Source organism: Mustela nigripes, chromosome 1 (genome assembly GCF_022355385.1).
Source record: "Mustela nigripes isolate SB6536 chromosome 1, MUSNIG.SB6536, whole genome shotgun sequence".
NCBI classification, from domain to species: domain Eukaryota; kingdom Metazoa; phylum Chordata; class Mammalia; order Carnivora; family Mustelidae; genus Mustela; species Mustela nigripes.
In genome coordinates this window covers 235,447,262-235,460,367 of record NC_081557.1, presented here as the reverse complement: position 1 = coordinate 235,460,367, position 13,106 = coordinate 235,447,262, and the positions used below count along the sequence as shown (strand labels likewise).

The 13,106-nt window shown below is 41.2% G+C and overlaps 1 protein-coding gene across 2 annotated transcripts in view; it reads left to right on the top strand.

Moving 5' to 3' along the window:
* Positions 1-3,500, top strand: part of PDS5A (PDS5 cohesin associated factor A) — a 141,580-nt gene extending 138,080 nt beyond the window's left edge. For both annotated transcript variants that reach the window (XM_059382774.1, XM_059382766.1), the window contains exon 33: positions 413-3,500. In XM_059382774.1, coding sequence (XP_059238757.1) covers positions 413-416 — 4 coding nt within the window. In that variant the 3' untranslated portion in view covers positions 417-3,500. The remainder of the gene's footprint in view (positions 1-412) is intronic.
* Positions 3,501-13,106: the final 9,606 nt, after the last annotated feature.

Here is a 13,106-nt window from a genome sequence, read left to right as displayed (position 1 = left end):
ATTGTCTCACTCTCAAATAAATAAATAAAATCTAAAAATTTAAAAAAAAAAAAAATGTTTAAAAAAGGTGCCCGGTAACTTTTTTTCTGTAATACAATTTTGAAATAATACTAATGACAAATTACAGTTATTTCAAATAAATAGCTTTTATTGGTTTTTTTTTTTTTTTGTAAGCAAATCTGCCATTGGGTAGCAGCACCTAATGGCTGAAAATAAAAACTTCTCTCTTCATTGGTATTTTGTGTTTATATAGTTTAGAGAAGGATTCCTTAAAACAAGGTCTCAGATGAAAAATGGGAAAATAATTTTGAGATTTTTAGATAATAACTATAGAAATGAAGTAATTCTGGTTTGGTGTGTTTTCCTGTTTATGTCTTTTCTAACTTTGCTTTCTTCTACTCCCCTCCCCAAGGTAAAAAGAAAACTCATTTGCAAAGGGAGAAAATGAAAGCCAAACAGAAGCAGGCTCCAGCTTCTGCAAAAACTTGGATTCAAAATGTCCCTAAACAGAAGATGAAGTTAACTTCAGAACACACTTTCTGCCTTGAAAACTGAAAGAAGCTATTACTTCCTTTTCAATTGACCACAAGTCCTTTGATGGAAATGTACAGCAGAAACTCTTGAGAGAGAGGCTAAAGCAACTCTATTCTTCCCTTCCCCTAGACTTTTCTTAGGAAAAGTCAATAATTAAGCAAATTGCTTAACACTTGGTTCCAGTTCCTGCATATCTGGAGTTTAAAGGCATAATCCACCATTGATTTCCATGCTGCAGTTTTTATTTTAAAGAAAGTAACAGGATGTCCTTACACTGACACTGAAAAGTCATCAATTTTAGAGCCAGGAATTCCCATGTTACACAGAAAACAAACAAACAAACAAACAAACAAAAAAAAGAAGTCTACTGAATTAATTTTTTAGAAGAAAAGAGATCAGATTAAATATTTCTTTGTTTTTCCTTTTGGAAACTTTTATGTATAATTCTTTCTGCCTGCCTACTTTTCTGCAAAAATGAGATGTACAGATTTCAGTTCCCTGCTATGAAAAGTGATGTGGTGGCAATTTTATAAATGTTGCTTTCTGATTTTTATCAGAGTGAGAAAATAATTAAAATTATTATTGATTTCATATCACTTCATATTTTGATTTCCCCTCCATTTTAGTTTAATATAATTTGCAATAAATGTACATATTGTTGTTTGTTTCATAAAGCATATCACTTTAAAATGGTTTTTACTCCTGTGATTATGTTGGAATATTTGGAATTTTAAAGGAGTAAAGACTGCCCAGCATTTGGTTTTATAATGTTTGTCACCAGATTTTTATTATTGATGTAAAGAAAAAGTCAATTTTTTTAAATAGTTGGACTTTGGCAGCTTTGTAAGGAAAGTTGGAGGTGTTTAGGGTGGCTATCAAGCTTCAGCATTGTGCTGATGGGAAATAAGTATTTTGCTTTTGTCTGCCGGTCTGGGCTCAGTTTTTATGTTTATTTTAGAAGACAACTGTTGCATCAATATATTGTTTCTTGGCATTGTTCAGCATAGGTAATGTGTGCACTTTTTGTGTACACATACTCATATTTAAGTTTTTTGCATAAAATAAATGCTTCTAGATGTCATATGGTAGTCTTTTTTAATCTCTTTACCATATTATGTTTTCTTGTGAGTTTCTTTTTATGTAAAGGGCTAAAGTCATGAATAACATGATTACAGTCAACTCTCCATTATCTATATAAAATAGTGACTATGCCTCGGGTTTCAGGTTTTGCAGTCATAATTTAAATCACAAACTTAATGAAACCAAGTATATTGCAAGAGCTAATCAGGAGGAACTTGAACTTTGTCCTTTTTCATGCTCAGAGTTGGAGCTGCCCCCCATTCTGTACTTGAGGCTCTTTCCCAAGCCCTCACTGAATGTGCTCACTCGGTTCCTTGCACATTCCTAGTGAGGGTCAGAAGACATAAATGACACTTGCATTAGAACTTGGTCTTAGGAGGCTGTAGTCTACAAGGGATGTAAAACAGCAAACGTGAGCTATGTCAGAAAATAATTACTATGTTAAATGTGAAATTTGCTAGCAGGAAATGTCACTTATCTCATAGATAATCAAGAGTTGGCTGTATATTGACTCAGTGAAAGATGGGTAATTCTTTCAAATATGCATGTACACACATTGAGGTATCAGATGACGGTTAGGGAACAGTGGATACAAGTGACAAATACCTTTGAAAAGGGCAAGAAAAGCCCTCACTCTTCTTGTTGCCTCTTCATAACCCTTTAGAAGGAAAGTATAAAATATTGCCTCCAACATGCTGAAAAAGAGTATCTATGCATAAGCATCAGAGAAGTCCCTCAAGCAAACAGTGGACATGTATATTTAGAAAGATTTTAAAGTGCTCTTAGCATCAGACATCTTGATTCTTAAGGCCACTCATCTGTCACCAATAAGCACACTGGTAGGGACCTTTTCAACTCCTTTTGATTACTCAGAGTCACAGCTGACTAGATTACCTAGTGTTAAGTCATATTTATAACATAATGTAGCAGAACCATTTGCATCTGTTTGCGGCTGCTTCGATTTTTTTTGCAGGAGAGGAGTTTAGCTAAAAGGATTTGGTCCACAGGTGTATGTAAATGGCCCCCCTGGTTCATTAATCCGAGGCAAGCGTCTGGCACTAAGGGAAGGGAGAGTAGGAAGATGAAAAGATTGAGATGATGGGGCGGGACTTAAGGGACATTTGTCAGTTTTCCTTTGAAAAAAGGAAAAAGTTAAATCCCTTAGGAATTTGATATTCACATCTCAGAGAAATACAACACAAAGTGCAGACTTATATTTGAGAATTAATGTTAACCCTTTGTGTCTAGTTTGAAGCTTCTTGTATTTGTCTAAAACTACAAGCCAGAATTTTGTATCTCCTTTGATAAAAAGTGTGTATAATGTAAAGTAGTTTTGCATATTCTTGTGCTGCACATGGGCTGAATTTTTAAAAATTTTTTTAAAGACTTGAAGCAGAACCTTGTAATTTGTGTAAATGATGAGTGTAAAATCCTACTATAAAATGCTAAAAATATGCATTGTTTCAAATAAAACCAAGAAATGCAGCATTATATAGTAGTGTGGAACCCTGAATATTCATGTATCCCCTGGTATGTCACAAGCTGATAAAATATCTGCATATCCTTACAAGAAATCCAATGTAATCATAAATTGAAAAAAGTCAAGCCTTCAGACTTACTGGTTACGTACTATGATCTGACCTACAGTGACAGGGAGAACATAATAGATGATAAATTCTGATAGACCTTTGCAAAACTTTAGAAGTTGTTTTTTTACCCAAGAATTTAAAAGTGGCCTTTCATTTATACCGATGCATCTATTTATTGCAAATTTTGGACATGCACATTAAGTTTAAAAACTGATGGAGAGCAAGCAAATTGCATGTATCTGGAATAAGAAATGCACAGAATGAGAAATAAAGCTAGCTATCCTGCCTGGTTCTGTATTTTACCCTCAATGGGATTATCATTCTGCACCTTGGTATTTGTATTGTCAAGACTTTACGGCCTCCACTATTCACATGGATAAACTGTTCATACAAACCACTGGAGAACAGCCAAGTTTCAGTCTGACGACAAGCTTTGCAGCCTGACTCAGTAGTAGTGATGGCGCTGCTCACAAAAAGTCGGTGTTGGCCATTAGCCAGTAACAGTGTAGAACGATGGAAACGAATGTGCGTAACCGCACACCTCCTCAGCCTGTAAATCAGAGCTCCAAGTTTTCACTTGCGTAAGAGTAATAAACCTTCTTAACTGCATCTTGTGTCTTCTTTGAAAGGCCAAGTGGGACGCCTGGGTGGCTCAGGCAAACATCTGACTTCAGCTCAGGTCATTATTTTGAGGTCCTGGGATTGAGCCCCACATCGGGTTCCCTGCTCAGCGGGGCCCTGCTTCTCCCTCTCCCGCTGCCCTGCTTGTGCACACTCGTTCTTTCCCTCTCCCTCAAATAAAGAGATGAAAGGCCAGCAGGAACATGTGGGTCCTGTTTCTAAGGAATCTGGGCCAGGATGGTGGTCAGGATTTCAATTCGGGGGTATTTCTCAAATAACAATCATCGATACTGACCGCCAACTAAAGCAGTCCTTGCCCCTCGTTCTCCGGTTACTCCTATTCTCCAGCAGAGACCATGCATTCTCAATAAAACCCATTCCTTTTAAGAAAGAGCCCTGTATCAGATTCGGCAAGAAGCCTGGAAAGCAGTCCGTTGGGGGTCATTTATACATGGAAGGAGGAAGGTCCAAGTCTCCAGAAGCCAGCAAAAACTGAAGGGTAAAGGGTAGTGGTTTTCCTCAGGACAGGTATTTGGTTATTTCATCTGTACAGACTAGACACAATGCCAGAGGCTTTCATCGAGAACACTGGTGTGGGGCCTTAGGAGTGCTAGCAATATAAAGCAAATGGCACACGGGCAGGTGTGACTGTTTCAGGTGATACATTGTCTGGACTTCAGAGCCTTGACAGATGCTGTAGAAACAAAACATACCTTTTCTATATAGAGAAATGCAACTCTGAGAACTGTTAGAGGAGATGTAGGCTCTGAATAAAGGATTGGGCTGAGCAAGCCTCTGCCTCACAAGGAGCTGGATCTGATGCAGGAGGCGGCTGTCCAGGTTGAGGACTCCCATGGCAGAGGTGACTGTCAGGAGGGGCGAACTGCTGCAAGGGAAGGGCCAGGAAGAAGCCTGCTGGTTGAACCATGTGAACACCGGGCACTTGCCGCGCGTGAAGCGTTCATCCCCCTGTAAACTGCAAGACCTGGTCCCAGCCCCCAAACCTTGCTCACCTGCTGTCCTGAGTGCACTCCCCTCCCAAGCACAAATTGGGGTGTCCTGACTATCCTGTGGCTTCTTTGGACAAACTCTGTAACCGTAGAGCCTTGCTATGCTTCTCCAAAGAGTAAATTCTGGTGGGGATGCAGGCAGTGTCCCCTTGAAGCACCTCTCTTGGTTTTGTTCTCAGCGTTTTTAAGAGACTCACCCTGTTGGCCATACACACGCAGCCCAAAAAAAGTGCCTGAGACCATTTTCCTCTAAAAGGTTTGGCAGTTTAGCCGTCTGGTTTCACCTGGCTTACAATGGAGTCTACCCATCAAGAAACGGGCCAGCTTTAGAACACGAGAGGAACTGCCCCTTTGTAACCAGGCAGAAGGCTGGTGCCCTTAAAGCCACCCGACCTGTAACCATTTTTACGGAGGTTCTTTTAAATGTCCTGTGTGGAACAGGCCCAGCTTGGTCTGCCCGTGGAATCTCAAGAGTTATGAACAAAAGGGCCTGACTCTTAGAAGCCAGAGCTCACTGGGATCAAACCTAGACAGCCCCCGGTACTCTTCTCTCTCTCCATGCACACACACACAACCAGAATCTTCTACTGATCACAAGCCACCCACCATGCCATGAGAGTCAATCAGGTCCTAGCCTCCAAAGCTGATTCAGAGGAAAGCTTTCACAAATATTTATAAACCAAATATTACATCATCTCCAGTCTCCTACTGATTCCACCTTTTTGTGACAACAGCAACATAAATAGCAGCAAAGTGTTTGCTGTCCAAACACCTGATCTCCCCTGAGGAATTTCTATCTGACTGATAATTCTGGCATTGTGTTTTGAGGGTGAGAACTACCTAAATATTACAATTCCTATGAAAGGATGAAGGAATTATGAATTTTCTATAATAATTAGAGACAAGAAGAAAGCCATTGTACAAACATGGGCTTTGTTGCCATTTGGCTTTGGGGAGAATAAGGTTCTGAATGTGGGAAGGAAAAGATTAGAAAGATTTCTGCCTGAGTTCATGTCCATTTTAATATCCCTGCTTGTGATCAATATTTTTCAACAATAATAGTTGAGCAAAGAGGGCGCCTGGGTGGCTCAGTGGGTTGGGGCCTCTGCCTTCGGCTCAGGCCATTATCCCAGGGTCAAGAGATCAAGCCCCGCCTTGGGAGCAGGGAGCCTGAGCAGGGAGCCTCTTCCCAGCAGGGAGCCTCTTTCCCCTCTCTCTCTGCCAACCTCTCTGCCTACTTGTGATCTCTGTCAAATAATAATAAACTCTTTAAAATGTTATTGGATAGGGGCGCCTGGGTGGCTCAGTGGGTTAAGCCGCTGCCTTCGGCTCAGGTCATGATCTCAGAGTCCTGGGATCGAGTCCCGCATCGGGCTCTCTGCTCGGCGGGGAGCCTGCTTCCCTCTCTCTCTCTCTCTGGCTGCCTCTCCATCTACTTGTGATTTCTCTCTGTCAAATTAATAAATAAAATCTTTAAAAAAAAAAAATGTTATTGGATAGTCTTGCCCTTAAAATTAAAAAAAAAAAAAAGTTGAGCAAAGCAGCTCAGAAAGGGCTGCATTGCAATTGGAATCTCTGCCCCTAAGAAAGCTGAATCATTGAGAGTACAGACTGGTGAAATGCAAAGACGTTTGCTCTGTGAATTCAGGCAGGAACTCTGGAAGGCATGGTGAGTACCTCACAGCAGCAATGAGATGACAACAAGGTGGTGGTGTGTATATACAGTGGAATACTAAGCAATAAAAAGGAAGGAAATACCAGTCATGCTACAACATAGATAAATCCCAGAAACATTATGCTAAGTGAAAAAAGCCAGGGCACCTGAGTGGCTCAGTCACTAAGAATCTGCCTTCAGCTCAGGTCATGATCTCACAGTCCTGGGATTGAGCCCGGGATTGGTCTCCCTGCTCAGCGGGAAGTCTGCTTCTCCCTCTCCCACTGCTCATGTTCCCTCTCTCGCTGTGTCTCTCACTGTCAAATAAATAAAATCTTAAAAAAAAAAAAAAAAAGAAAGAAAGAAAGAAAGAAAGAAAAAAATGCCAGACACAAAAAACTACATATCATATGCTTCCATGTATATGAAATATCCAGAGAAGCCAAATCTATAGAGATATAGACTAGTGGTTGGCTAGGGCTAAGAGCAGGGATGAACTGTAAATGGGCTCAAGGGATCTTACTAGAGTGATGGAAATGTTCTAAAACTGGATTGTAGTGATTGTCACACAACTCAATAAATTTACTAAAAAATACCAAATTAGGAGGCACCTGGGTGGCTCAGTAGGTTAAGGCCTCTGCCTTCAGTTCAGGTCATGATCCCAGGGTCAAGGGATTGAGCCCTGCCTCAGGCTCCCTGCTCAGGCAGGGAACCTGCTTCCCCCTCTATCTCTGCCTGCCTCTCTGCCTACTTGTGATCTCTGTCTGTCAAATAACTAAGTAAAAATCTTTTTAAAAAAATACAGAATTATATTTTATGTTAAGTTATACCTCAATAAAGTTTAAGATAAATGAGACATGGGGCACCTGGCTGGCTCAGTCAGTACAGCCTGTAACTCTTGATCTCCGGGTCTTAAGTCCAAGCCCCACGTTGGGAGTAGACATTACTTAAAAGAAAAAAAAAAAAAAAAATAGGGCGCCTGGGTGGCTCAGGAGGTTGAGCCTCTGCCTTCGGCTTGGATCATGATCTCAGGATCTTGGGATTGAGTTCCGTGTAGGGCTCTCTGCTCCGCAGGGAGCCTGCTTCTTCCTCTCTCTCTCTGCCTGCCTCTCTGCCTACTTGTGATCTCTGTAAAATAAATATTTTTTTAAAAAAAGAAAAAAATAGACAAATGAGATATCTTGAAAAATCTTTACACAAAACAATGCAGCATCCACTTAAGCACCAGACTGTCAAAACCCACATCATGTCAAAAACACCATTATTAACAATAGCTGAATTTGCAGGCAAAGCACCCTTCTCATCAGTGAGTTCCACTCCTCACAGGGTTAGTTGCTGGAGTCAATCTGATTCTCAGCTAGGCAGGTCTGGAAACCATTTTCTCCACCATGGTCATGGCCACAATTGACTTTACTAACCAAAGATACAAAAAAGCATGTATAAACAAAAGGCCAACATATTCACAATGACTGATTAGTTCCTTCTCTTAGGAGTTCCTGTCCTTACAAGATATCGGAGAACTCACTTGTGCACTCTCTCTCTCCAGCTATACACATGGAGGAACGGCCATGTAAGGACAGAGTGAGATGGCCAGTTGCAATCCGGGAAGAGAAGCCCCGCCAGAAAATGGATCCCCTGGTAGAAAACAAGCTGAGGGATGGGGCTTCCTTGGTGATCCTGACCTCTCCCAGCAGTAGGAGCCTCTAATGATCTGGTTCCAGAGTAGTTTCTCCTCCTCTCCCGTGGGACAGGGATCTTTTTCTTTCCCCAACCTTATCGGATCTTCACCTATACTCTGGGGTAAAAAGCTGCTTTCCTTTCCCAGCAGCTATGAGCTTTGTTACATGGAGAAGAAGAGTCTCTGACAGAGCAGCAGGTGCGCACCTCCCCAGGCCTGCTCTACCAAGAGAGGCTGTCTCCGGTCTCCACCTGTGCCCAGCAGTCCCCGTGAGTGTGGACGAATAACCACATGAAAGCACCTGTGAATAGATGAAAACTCCCCTTGTGTCTGAGGCACCTTTGCGTAGATTTCAGGTCATCTGGTAACTTCAATTCTCTGACAGGTTCAAGAAAATGACCTGTGGATTAGTAGTAAGCACCCTCTTCACAGCTTTCTTCACTTTCTAGGCAGAATTCCTAGATCCAAAATAATTAGATAAAGAAACTACCTTAGTTATATCAGTTTCGTCATTCTTTATGACAACTTGGGAGTTCTGTGTTTGAATTGTTCTCTGTTGGAATTGCTAGAAACAATCCTGAAAAGTAAGAATACTAACAATATTGCAATATCTGGACTATACCATGACACGGGACTTATATGAAATTCTGACATACATAAACTTAAGCTTACGACTTTTCCTATAATTTCTTGATCTCTTGATTCATGCAATACTTTTCAAAGTTAAAATAGAGTTCTTTGCTTAACTATGAGTGAGGACAGATGACAAATCTGGGTAGAGTCTTTTTTGAATGTTATATAAAGATTCTGACAATACCATTAATAAATTTGAAGAACTTAAGGCTCAAAAAACCTCAGAGAAGAAGGCAAAGTAGGAGGATCCTAAGCTCACCTCATCCCACAGATACACCTAGATAACACCCACATGAGTGTAAATAACCCAGAAAATGACCTGAAGACTGGCAGAACACAATCTACACAGCTAAATGTAGATAAGAGGCCACATCAAAGAGAGCAGGGAGAGTTAAGACCGAGTCAGGAGCCACAGGTCTGTCTGTGAGAGGGAGGGACTCCACGAACATGAAGAGTGAAGAGAAACAGACCCCCCCACATCAGGCATGCCGTACCCAAGAAACCCACACCTGGAAGACAAATCCCTATAACATTTAGCTTTGAAAACCAGAGGGGCCTAACTTCAAGGTATTACAATCAGTGCAGCTTGACACCTGGAACTTTCTATCACTGGGTTCAGCTTTGGGAGAGACAGGAGAGTGAAAGAAAACTGAGTCTTCACCCTTAAAGAGACACCACAACAAACAACCCCACTGAGATATAGCAAAGCAGCAGCAGTTTGAGAAATGCCTGAGGTATACGGGAACATTTATTTACTTGTCTCATGGCAAGTGCTGGAGAACAGGGACCTTTGGGAGATTTCTCCAAGAACAACATAGCTGGCAGGTATCATTTCCTTCTCACACACACCCCGCTTAGACACATGGACACCATAGGAATCAGCACAGCATGAACGCTCTCCAACTAGTTTGTTAACAGCACATCCCACCCCATGCTCTCCTGAGGTCGTGTCCCCTCCATCCCAGCCTATATAGCGTTCCCAGGCAGCTGCAAGACCCTTCCTGTAGCAACAGACTGATGAGGACGTTGCTGGCACCATATGCCCCACCCCCACATTCTCCTGCCAATCTGCCCCCCAACATGCTCTTGGCAGTTATCCATCCAAAGTGGTGCCACAAGCCTGGCAATGTGCAAGCAGCCCCAACAGGGACCAGGACCACTCCAAAGTGACTCCCTCCCCAGGGAGAGGGGCAGATAATCACCCATACCAGTCAGACTGTGGCCACAGCAGGGGGCTGGGAGCAAACACCTGTTCTGACTGCAAACCCCACCCACCAACAAAAGCTTTTCAAGGACCAATACAGGAAGAGTGCCCTGCAGTTTGGTGCTACTGCAGCTCTGGAAACTGCCTGATCTCATTCAACTCAAGTTACTAACAACAGAGGGACCAAACCCTGCTCACAATAAGCAAAGACAGCCATTGCAGACAATCTGACTGAGGCAAATGCAGTGCAGCCACACTAGCGGTATACATCTGACACACGCAGGAGAAACCCTTGAAGCAGCAGAGATAATGCACTATAGGGCATGAGAGGATCTCTCTCTCTTCATAAGGCCACTACTTTCAAGAGCAGGAGATCTATCTGACTTTCCTAACACAGAGAAACAAAGAGCTAGACAAAATGAGGAAAGAGAGGATTATGTTCCAAATGAAAGAACAGGCAAAATCACCATGAGAGCTAAAAGAAATGGAGATAAGTAATATGCCTAGTAGGTAATTTAAAGAAATGCTCATAAAGATACTCACAGTACTAGGGGGGAAAAAAAAAGTGGAAGGCCTCAATGACATCATCAACAAAGAGAAAACATTTTTTAAAAATCAGATATGAAGAACTCAATAACTAAAATTTAAAATACACTAGAGGGCACCAGTCTGGCTCAGTTGGTAGAGCATATGACTCTTGATCTCAGGGTCGTGAGTTTGAGGCTCACCTTGGGTGCAGAAATTACTTTAAAAAAAAAGAAAGAGGGGCACCTGGGTGGCTCAGTGGGTTAAGCCGCTGCCTTCGGCTCAGGTCATGATCTCAGGGTCCTGGGATCGAGTCCCACATCGGGCTCTCTGCTCAGCAGGGGGCCTGCTTCCCTTCCTCTCTCTCTGTGATCTCTTCCCTTCCTCTCTCCTACTGTGATCTCTCTCTGTCAAATAAATAAATAAATAAATCTTTTAAAAAAAAAATAAATAAAAAATAAAAAAAATTAAAAAAAAAAGAAAGAAAGATAAGAAAAATGTGGGGAAAAAAGGAGGAGGGGTTCCCTGGGTGGCTCAGTTGGTTAAGCATCTGCCTTCGGCTCAGGTCATGATCCCAGGGTCCTAGGTTCGAGTCCAACATGAGGCTCTCTGCTCAATAGGGAGTCTGCTTCTCCCTCTCCCACTCCCCACCATTCATGCTTGTGAGCATGCTTTCTCTCTTTCTGAAATTAAAAAAAAAAAAAAATCATCAAAAATACACCAGAGAGGATAAATAGACTACAGGAAGAAGAAGAACAGATCAGCAACCAGGAGGATAGAATAAAATAATTGAGTTAAACAGGAGAGAGAAAATAATACTAAAAAATGAAAATGTACTAAAGAAACTCAGCAACACCATCAAGCATATAACATGCAAATTATAGGGATCCCAGAAGGAGGGAAAGAAAAGGTGTGCAGAAAATTTACTTGAAGAAATAACCAATAGCTGAAAACTTCCCAAATGAAGGAAACAGAAATATGGATCCAGAAGGCACAGAAAGCCCCCAACAAAATCAACCCAAGGAGGTCCACACCAAGATACATAGAAACCAAAATGACAAAAAGCAGTGATAGAGAATTTTAAAAGCAGCAAGAAAACAAAACAGATACATACAAGGGAAAACTTCCCTTGTATAAGGCTATCAGCTGATTTTTCAGCATAAACTTTTCAGGCCAGAGAGTAGTGGCATGATATATTCGAGGTGCCAAAAGAATAAACCTGCAACCAAGAATACTCAATCCAGCAAAGGTATCATTCAGAATAAAAGGAGATATAAAGAGTTTCCCAGACAGAGCGCCTGGCTGGCTAAATTGGTAGCATGTGACTCTTGATCTCAGGGTCGAAGTGCAGGCCTATGTTGGGTATGGAGATTAAGTAAAAATTAAAAAAATTAAAAAAAAAAGAAAGAAAGAAAGAAAGATCTTTAAAAAAAGAGTTCCACACAATCAAAAATTAAAGGCATTCATCACCACTAAACCAGCCATACAAGAAATGTTAAAGGGGACTCTTTGAGTGGAAAGGAAAAATCATGAGCAAAAATAAGAAAAGTAGGAAGCACAACAGCAATAAAATTAACTATTTCTATAAAAATCAGTCAAGTGGTTCACAAAATAACAGGATATAAAGCATGATAATTTATACCTAAAACGTGGTGGTAGGAAGAGGAGTACAAATTTAGTGTGTTTAGAATGGGTTCAAATTTAAGCAACCACCAGCTTAACACAGACTATATGCATAAGATATTATATATAAACGTAATGGTAACCACAAATAAAAAATCAGCAATAGATATGAAAAAACAAAAGGAATCCAACTATATCATTAAAGAAAGCCAGCAAAGCCATAAGAGAGCAAGAGAACGGTATAGACAAAAAATACAAAAACAACCACAAAACAAGTAACAAAATCGCAATAAATACATATCTATCAATCATTACTTTGAATGTAAATGGACCAAATGCTTCAATCAAAAGACATAGGGTGATGGAATAGATAAAAGAGCAAGACCCTTGGAGAGCCTGGGTGGCTTGGTCGGTTGAGTGTGACTGATCTCAGACCTAAAGACCCATGCAGATTGGAAATGAGGGGATGGGGGTGTCTGGGTGGCTTAGTGGGTTAAGCTTCTGCCTTTGGCTCAAGTCAGGATCTCAGGGTCCTGGGATTGAGCCCTGCTTCGGGCTCTCTGCTCAGCAGAGAGCCTGCTTCCCCCTCCCTCTCTGCCTGCCTCTCTGCCTACTCGTGATTTCTCTGTTAAATAAAGAAATTTTTAAAAATCCTTAAAAAAGAAAAAAAACAAACAACAAATTATTCACTCCAAATGTTAAATACACTGGGTATGTCACCAATAGAAAATGTTAACAGAACTGATTAGGGTGAATGATCTATTATTACCAAATAGGGAAATATGTTACTGTTCCACAGTAGTGGCAGAAAGGGGTCTGGGGTAATCTAGGGAAACTAGTGTTCTATAAAAAGCTGCCTAATCTATTAAGGAGTTAGCTGATGGAAGGTGAATTTGTAATAAAGGGAAATCATAATGGTGATACTTGTCAGCTACTGTGTCATTGACCAGTTGCA